We start from the raw sequence: 8,844 nt of genomic DNA, 5'->3' as shown, positions 1-8,844 counted from the left end.
AAACAGCAATAAAACGTAATGAAATTTAATGGCACAGTGGCCATACTGCTAATTTAAGTATTTGATGGCAGGGACACACGTCGATCGGTAACACATGTCATGGCAAAAACTAGACATTTTATTGTAATGAAATATAAAAATTTCTCTGGCTGTGAGTTTTAATTAAATAGGAAATTAATTCACCTGGTATTGAGTCACGTGACATGAGACGAGTGACGATAACGGTTTCAGTCGCTCGGGTATAAAGGGAGGTAGACGTGCAGACATTGATCAACTCGGATTGATCTCAATACCTCCACAATGGAGAACATGATCGGAGACTGGACATTGGTGCCTGAACTGACCACTGGCCATGATGATTTCGCTGAAGCTATGGGTAGGTTTCCATGCTTGCATTGTTTATGAGGTAAACGTCCAGGACGAGTCAACTGATTTCTGACAGTTCAACGAAAAATAGGTATATTAAACATATCTTTGTATATTCAAGCTCAATAATTTCATGAGATCCTCGCACTGTTGGATTCTGCTTTCGGACTTGTCATTTGATTTACACATATGAGTGTTGAACCGTTGAACCACAAATGAAATATCTGTTTGAAAGCGAATCTTAAACAGACCTAAGTCTATGCTATTTCGAACGATGATTTGGTATGATATAGACAGAATATTTGCCAAGTGTGTTTCCGGTACCGTAAATAGCACATAACAAAGAAAAGACACTATAACACTGCCTTTGTATTTTGATTATTTAAATACAAGGGTAACAGTCATATATACGTCATGTTATTCTGAATATAATCGATGTTAATGCCGTATTCTAATAACAATAGTAATAATATCCATGGTTCTGCAAAGGTCGCACAATACTCCTTACCAGAAAGGAGACTTGACTGATCCCAAAAGCTTCCGCCCTGTCACATGTGAAATACTCAATATAAAATATTCACAGGGTGTTTGACAAACCTTGTGTCATCTTACTGCTTTTCTAGTGACATAATTTATAAAGAGCAGAAGGGAGCAAGGAAGGGATGTTGGGAGTGCAAGGATCTTCTTGTACAAAAAAACCTATTTTGGAAGAGCTAAAACATATCACCGCAACCTCTCCATGTGCTGGATTGATCAAGCTTGAGCAAGCTGAAACTGCATCAATATTTGAAGCTTACGAACATTTGCATACTTATCAGGAAAACGCGTTTTGTGGTCAAGCATGGCGGAGTAATGCCCCCTTGTCTTTATACGTGCATGGCCTCGCTGTGGTAGTTTGGACCCATGAAGATCCTGGTTAGAACTGATCTTCAGTAACCCATATTATTCATAAGAGGCGACATGGCTGACACATGTCATCGTATCCCATTTGAGATGATCAATGCTCATGATATAAGACGAGTATATGGATGGTGACTGCCCAACTGAAGAAGGGGTAAGAAGCAGCCCAGAAACGTCGTGTTATACAATAAAGAAGAAGTTGCCATCCATATCCTCGTCTTATATATTCACCAACTTCTAAATGCCTCCCATGATGTTTATCAGTGGATTGTCTGGTTCAGACTCAAATATATGTACAGGCCGCCTTTATATAGCTTGAATAATGCTGAACAACAAACATACAAAATGCAATGCATAAAACATCATTTTATTTATCTGGGAAATATGCCCTCTCCCATGGGAATCTGTTTGTCAGCAATAAAACGACGATTATGTATGTTTTCAACAACGTATATCACCACCGTCAGCATCAATGTTTCTGTGTTATATGAAGCAGGACTATTTGGTTAATCAAGTGTCTCCACCACCAACGTCAGCATCAATGTTTTTGTGTTATATGAAGCAGGACTATTTGGTTAATCAAGTGTCTCCACTACCACCGTCAGCATCAATGTTTTGTGTTATATGAAGCATGACTATTTGGTTAATCAAGTGTCTCCACCACCAACGTCAGCATCAATGTTTTTGTGTTATATGAAGCAGGACTATTTGGTTAATCAAGTGTCTCCACTACCACCGTCAGCATCAATGTTTCTGTGTTATATGAAGCATGACTATTTGGTTAATCAAGTGTCTCCACCACCAACGTCAGCATCAATGTTTTTGTGTTATATGAAGCAGGACTATTTGGTTAATCAAGTGTCTCCACTACCACCGTCAGCATCAATGTTTCTGTGTTATATGAAGCATGACTATTTGGTTAATCAAGTGTCTCCATCACCAACGTCAGCATCAATGTTTTGTGTTATATGAAGCATGACTATTTGGTTAATCAAGTGTCTCCACCACCAACGTCAGCATCAATGTTTTTGTGTTATATGAAGCATGACTATTTCGTTAATCAAGTGTCTTCCCATCTCTGTGCTAGGTATGACTGACGAAGAAAGTGAGATGACCCGCAACTTCGACTACAGCTTCCATCTTTCACGTGACGTAGGCGAGTGGCACATAAAAGTCTGCCATGGCCAGATGGGAACATTGGTTGACACGAAGTTCCAACCAAACGTGCCCTTCACCTACATGTTGCCGGATCAGGTTACCAAGCTTACGGTAGGTGGCGTCTTTATTTTTCTGTGTATGTTATAGGAACAGTTGAAACACTTGGCTGTTACTGCTTGACTTGAAGCACACACATCCCACTAGCGTTTGGGGGCGGTGGGGTAGCCTCTTAGTTAAAGCGTTCGCTCGTCATGCCTAAGACCCGGGTTCGATTCCCCACATGGGTACAATATGTGAAGCTCATTTCTGGTGTTCCCCGCAATGACATTGCTTGACTTTTGCTAAATGCGACGTAAAACTAAACTCGCTCAGTCACTAGCGTTTGAGATGTCTTAGCGTCTAAACGTAATTCGTGGTGATGGATAGCAGCAATGAACTTCACAGTGAACCTGTTTAGAGAATCGAACTATGTGACGAGTGAAAGCTTACAGAAATAATACCCCACTACCCAGCTACCATACTACCTCACTCCCCATAAATCAAAGCTTTCGAATAGGGCAAGTTCACTTGCATTTTTTAAATTGTTTTGATTTACAACGGGGATGTCTTGTGTTACGTTCGCGTGCTTTTGTTAAGTGGACACATGACTTGAGTTTGCATGTGTTTGTGACAAGAGCCACGAGTGGGGCTAATATGCTCAACTGTTCGCGACCACCTAACTGATGGTGATTCACGGACACACGTTGCCTAAGTTACAAACGGACGCTTCTTTCAGTTGATATTTGTGATGAAAATATTTTTTGTCATTTTTAAGTACAGAATCTCAAAACGAGGCTCGGCCGCTAGAAAAGTTTGGCCGTCTTGTACGGCCTTGATATTATAAATCACATTGTACGTTACAAAAATACAGTTAATAAGCGCAAAGAACACATAACAGACCAGTGAGCCTGATGAATTGTGAATCATTTACGACCTCATCAAACAGGGGCACTCCGTGACGTCAGTTCACGTCATGCGGCCTTAACCTTGCCATAAAATATAGAAATACGATTTATTTAAAGTTTAAAAGTAAAATTCATTGGTAAAAACCATTTTCTTATGAAACAAGGAATTGAAATTTCGTCTAACCATAGTGGTTTGTAGCGCCTCTTTTCACTTTCACACGAGAAAAGTCGGATCGACTGAAAAATAGGTCATTGTCTGAACTGGTTCATGCGACTCATGTTTCAGTTTGTTGTACTTCCGTCCCATACCGATGTGTGAAGCCCATTACTGGTGTCCCCAGGCGCGATATCCTGAAATATTGTTAATAACTGCGTAAAACTAAACTCGCTCACTCACTCACTCACTGCCGCGATATTCTTAAATATTGTTAAAAGCTGCGTAAAACTAAACTCACTCACTCACTTACTTACTTCTGACTCACACACTCACTTCACTCACTAGCATATTTAAGCGATATGATACCTATCATGAACAGCTAATCATGAACGAGAGGTCAGTGGTTACACATATAGATAGATAGATAGATAGATATACAAACGGATGGCTCCTAATGTGTATGTAACCTGCTCCAGGATGTTGTTACGGAACAGAACGGTCATCTCATTGAGAAGATGACGTCAGACCAGGGCGGTGTCATCACCCAATGGGATGTCGACACGTATCGAGACGGAGACTTCCTCGTCATGGTAAGTCAGCTGTCAGTCTGTTCAGACTGTCCGGTCATTCAAGGCGAAACAATCTGCTATGATGGGCTGAGTCCCTTAGGCACGTCAGGAACCTATGTTTGTGGGTTCGAACCCCCGGTTCATTACGATTACGGCTCTAGATTTTCAGGTCCACACCCATGCCCTAAGTCTTCACCAAAGTGGTAAACGTTTTAGACCAGCATTACTTCTGGCATTCCGCCCACATTCATGACGCCGCCATATCACTGGAACATTGGTCAAACGGCGTGAAGATCAGTAGCCACGGTCTAGGCATTTGGAGTATATATTATCCCCCTGCCTTCGTTGGTGATTCCTGCAAATCTCTATAGTCTGCGTTTGTCATAGGAAGAAAAGACCCATGAAGATCCGGGTTATAATTGATCTTCAGTAACCCATGCTTCATGATGCTTGTCGTAAAAGGCGACTAACGGGACCGGGTGGTAAGTCTCGCTGACTTGGTTGACACATATCATCGTATCCCAGTTGCGTAGATGGATTTTCATGCTGTTGATCACTGGATTGTCTGGTCAGACGCGATTATTTACAGACCGCCGCCATATAGCTGGAATGTTGCTGAGGTGGCGTAAAACTAAACTCACTCACTCATAGGGAGAAACAAGGGACGACCTACGATGGCGATACATAAATGGTTTGTTTGAATACAAACGACAGATAGTAGAACGATGTTCGCCATATCGGCCACATGTTTATGCTGATTAATGCTTAAGAACATTAATGGTCTCTATGTTTTAAACTTGATACGTTTTTTTTCTACGAATGCACTCACTATTATCCCTTTGTTTGAAGGTTCAAACCAAGGACGGCAAGTCCAAGACACAAAAACTGAGACGACAGTGATGAAATCCATCGTCCCCTCCGTCACTACAAAATTGTTGATGCGACGTAAAACAGTTTTCACTCACTCACCCCTCCGTCACTAATCCCCACCTTGTGTACCGGAGACACAACGACGATTTGAAACCAATCATTTAATTTTGTGTTGACTAACATTTTCAATTTGTGTAGGTTATTTCTTAATTACAAGTATAACCAAAAACAATTTCTTCAGTGAATCCATATTGCGAATACAAAGCATTGTATATTATGTTGACAATCACTAGTCAATACCCACACTGCAATAATTACTGCACCAACATGGCACCTTGTTGTACCGGCATTAATGAAGGAATTCAACACAAAAGTAAAAGTAAAGAGACGTGATAAACATATTCAGTCGACATTAATAGATATTTCTACATTAGCTTGAGCATTCCAGTCACACCTTCGTAATTTCCCCATCATTTTCGTACCAACATAAATACAATTTATTATTGTAATTTTGGTTTAGAAATCGTCTTCTAAATACAGTTTTGTTCTAATTTTTGTTTATACAAATTTACAATTGTATCAAATGAAATCAATGACATACAGCAGGTCCTGTTTCGCGAAGCCAAGAACGACCTTTTTCTTTCTCTGAAGTGGGTACATAAAGGTAGTATATATCTTCGGGCGGCTCTGAAAAATGCGGATCTGAAATTTAACTGCATGAGCATGCACGGGTTTAACATATTTAATTGTCTGGAAGATTTGTTATGGACAATCTGTTTGCAGTTTATGTTATGTTTGCATTCCGAAAGCAGAGATGATGTACACAGATCATTTCGAATGAATGAACTAATGGATTAAGTCTCATGGTTCCTCGTTACATGATAATTATATATGTTATAGTAAATGTATAAAACCGGGCAGTTTGTAAATGGCCTGATTCACTCAGTTGACAAATTGCTTGAAAAATTAGTCGATTTATTTGACAGATTGACTTAAACATGTTTCAATGTGTATTATCGTTAACAGTGTATAAAAAAATAACATTTAGAGAAAAACTTAAGACATAGACACTCAAATGACTCAAGGGACATCTTTATTGACATTTAACAATATTTCAACATATATAAAAGCATTTGGTAATATTGTTTGCTCACAAACACTCAAGGTTAATCGTTATTTACATATATAATATTTCGACATATATATATTAAGCATTTGGTGATATTGTTTGCTCACAAACACTCAAGGTTAATCGTTATTTACATATATAATATTTCGACACATGTATAAGCATTGGGGGCATTATTTGCTCACATTTTGTTTGCACAAGTGAGGCTTTCGTAGCACCTGCTGTTGCAGTTGACGCCAGTTTTAAAGCATTTGCATTTGTTGGTTGCACACTGCTTTCACACTGCTTGCCACTTCTGAAACTGGACAAACTTCAGTCCAGTCGGCCAATCAGTGGAGTCATTGTCTCTTGACAAACCTCAGTCCAGTCAGCCAATCAGCGGAGTCATTGTCTCTTGACAAACCTCAGTCCAGTCAGCCAATCAGTGGAGTCATTGTCTCTTGACAAACCTCAATCCAGTCAGCCAATCAGTGGAGTCATTTGATCTAGCCGTGACAAACCTCAGTCCAGTCAGCCAATCAATTGACCTTCAGAGTCATTGTCTCTTGACAAACCTCAGTCCAGTCATTACAATCAGTCAGCCAATCAGTGGAGTCATTGTCTCTTGACAAACCTCAGTCCAGTCAGCCAATCAGTGGAGTCATTGTCTCTTGACAAACCTCAGTCCAGTCAGCCAATCAGTGGAGTCATTGTCTCTTGACAAACCTCAGTCCAGTCAGCCAATCAGTGGAGTCATTGTCTCTTGACAAACCTCAGTCCAGTCAGCCAATCAGTGGAGTCATTGTCTCTTGACAAACCTCAGTCCAGTCAGCCAATCAGTGGAGTCATTGTCTCTTGACAAACCTCAGCCCAGTCAGCCAATCAGTGGAGTCATTGTCTCTTGACAAACCTCAGTCCAGTCAGCCAATCAGTGGAGTCATTGTCTCTTGACAAACCTCAGTCCTCAGCCAATCCAGTGGAGTCATTGTAATGACAAACCTCAGTCCAGTCAGCCAATCGAGGTGAGTCATTGTCTCTTGACAAACCTCAGTCCAGTCAGGCCAATCAGTCATTGTCTCTTGACAAACCTCAGTCCAGTCAGCCAAAGTGGAGTCATTGTCTTGACAAACTCTACCTCCAGTCAGTCGGCCAATCAGTGGAGTCATTGTCTTGACAAACCTCTCAGCCCAGTCAGCCAATCAGTGGAGTCATTGTCTCTTGACAAACCTCAGTCCAGTCGGCCAATCAGTGGAGTCATTGTCTCTTGACAAACCTCAGTCCAGTCAGCCAATCAGTGGAGTCATTGTCTCTTGACAAAACTCAGTCCAGTCAGCCAATCAGTGGAGTCATTGTCTCTCATCCATACAACCAGCACGTCTATGATACCCGTCAGCATTGTATGCAGGTGTGAAATATACTGACACCACTTTCCATTCTTGTTTCGTGATCACGCTATGCTTTGGATATGATGTTTTCGAAGAAATAAAATAGCCATTTCTATATAAACCTTTGTGTTATTGTATCAGTCATGTACTTTGCTCGTTACTTTCAGTATTTCCAAGTAGCTGTGTGTATGTGCGTGCGTGCGTGCGTGACCCAGCTGACAGACACACACGCCAATGTGTAGTTACAACGCCACTTACAACGTTCACTGCTGGACCACACGCTGTCACCGGCCGGGTCGTACTCCGACTGTAACCACGAGATATAACTTTATTGACGATGTCAATCTTTATTAAAGGGGACATTTCTTAAATATGCGCTTCGCGGTTTTTCTCATTACTGTAAGTAATATTCCACATTCCAGAATATTACCATGGTTGAGAAACTTCAGACGAACCAATCAGTTTCCCATGCAGTTTCTTGTATGGCTAGGGGTGGTGGGCTACCCTAGTGGTTAAAGCGTTGGCTTGTCACTCCGAAGACCACTGTTCGATTCCCCACATGGTGACAATGTGTGAAGCCCATTTTTGGTGTCACCAGTCGTATTATTGCTGACATATCGCTAAAATTGGCGTAAAACCAAACTCACTCACTCACTTTTGTATGACTGTCTGTGCATCCTGGTGAGAGAAGTAACAATGGACATATGGTGACGTCAAATGACATACAATCAACCAAGTTACACTCTGTGTCCTCCAGATCCTCGGATGCCCCACGTAGGTGGAATTTGCGACACCTACCTCTGGGGTTCCCTGACGTGATATTGCTGGGCGATTACCCCGACAGGCGTTACCGCTACCCTCTCCTTGATTTAAAAGTTAATCTTCAGTATCAATGAGACGTGCACGTGTAGGAAAACTCTCGTAAAACCAGTCATTAGCTGCAATAACTCCACATGCAGTGTATTAGAAGATAATTAAAGGTAGCATAAGATTGGCATCGACATTATGATATATTGTACAAATTTCTTCCAACTGTAAGACAGGGATTATTTAATCATTCGATGATTATGTTGACAGTACGTTAACCCTAAGTCTTGGAGTCAACCAAGAATACATCGCTTTAACCTATTCGCAGTTGGAATCACTCGCACTGATCTGTAATGGGATGGTCTCGATAACAGTCACGGAGACATGGTGGCAGCGATGATTTACTCCTTAAGTTATTCTGGTTCATGAATATATTCATACTGATTTTGTTTCTGTTATGGAATGGGTCACTAGTGGTCCAGCTCACACCGCACTTGGCAATAATGAGTTGCTTCCTTACACGTGCTAGGAAACGAACGATCGCAAGTCGGAATCCCAGATTTCACCTCATGGTATTTCT

At 41.1% G+C, this 8,844-nt stretch overlaps 1 protein-coding gene across 1 annotated transcript; it reads left to right on the top strand.

Moving 5' to 3' along the window:
* The first annotated feature begins 218 nt into the window (after positions 1-218).
* Positions 219-5,390, top strand: LOC124257331. Its single transcript, XM_046691366.1, has 4 exons — positions 219-376; positions 2,354-2,535; positions 4,002-4,115; positions 4,944-5,390. The coding sequence occupies exons 1-4, from the start codon at positions 301-303 to the stop codon at positions 4,992-4,994; spliced, it is 423 nt and encodes a 140-aa protein (XP_046547322.1). The 5' UTR covers positions 219-300; the 3' UTR covers positions 4,995-5,390.
* The last annotated feature ends 3,454 nt before the right edge of the window (positions 5,391-8,844 follow it).

The sequence above is a fragment of the Haliotis rubra genome, unplaced genomic scaffold (genome assembly GCF_003918875.1).
Source record: "Haliotis rubra isolate DU_JTF1 unplaced genomic scaffold, ASM391887v1 Scf659, whole genome shotgun sequence".
Lineage (NCBI taxonomy): Eukaryota > Metazoa > Mollusca > Gastropoda > Lepetellida > Haliotidae > Haliotis > Haliotis rubra.
The sequence above is the reverse complement of the archived record's forward strand: the minus strand, read 5'-3'. Positions and strand labels throughout refer to the sequence as shown.

What these genes read in the sequence shown, in the direction of transcription:
- LOC124257331 (XM_046691366.1), top strand. Translation starts at nt 301, where the DNA reads ATGGAGAACATGATCGGAGACTGGACATTGGTGCCTGAACTGACCACT. An exon ending in ATCAGGTTACCAAGCTTACG is followed by an intron (nt 2,536 to 4,001) that starts GTAGGTGGCGTC and finishes AACCTGCTCCAG; the next exon opens with GATGTTGTTACGGAACAGAA. An exon ending in ACGGAGACTTCCTCGTCATG is followed by an intron (nt 4,116 to 4,943) that starts GTAAGTCAGCTG and finishes CTTTGTTTGAAG; the next exon opens with GTTCAAACCAAGGACGGCAA.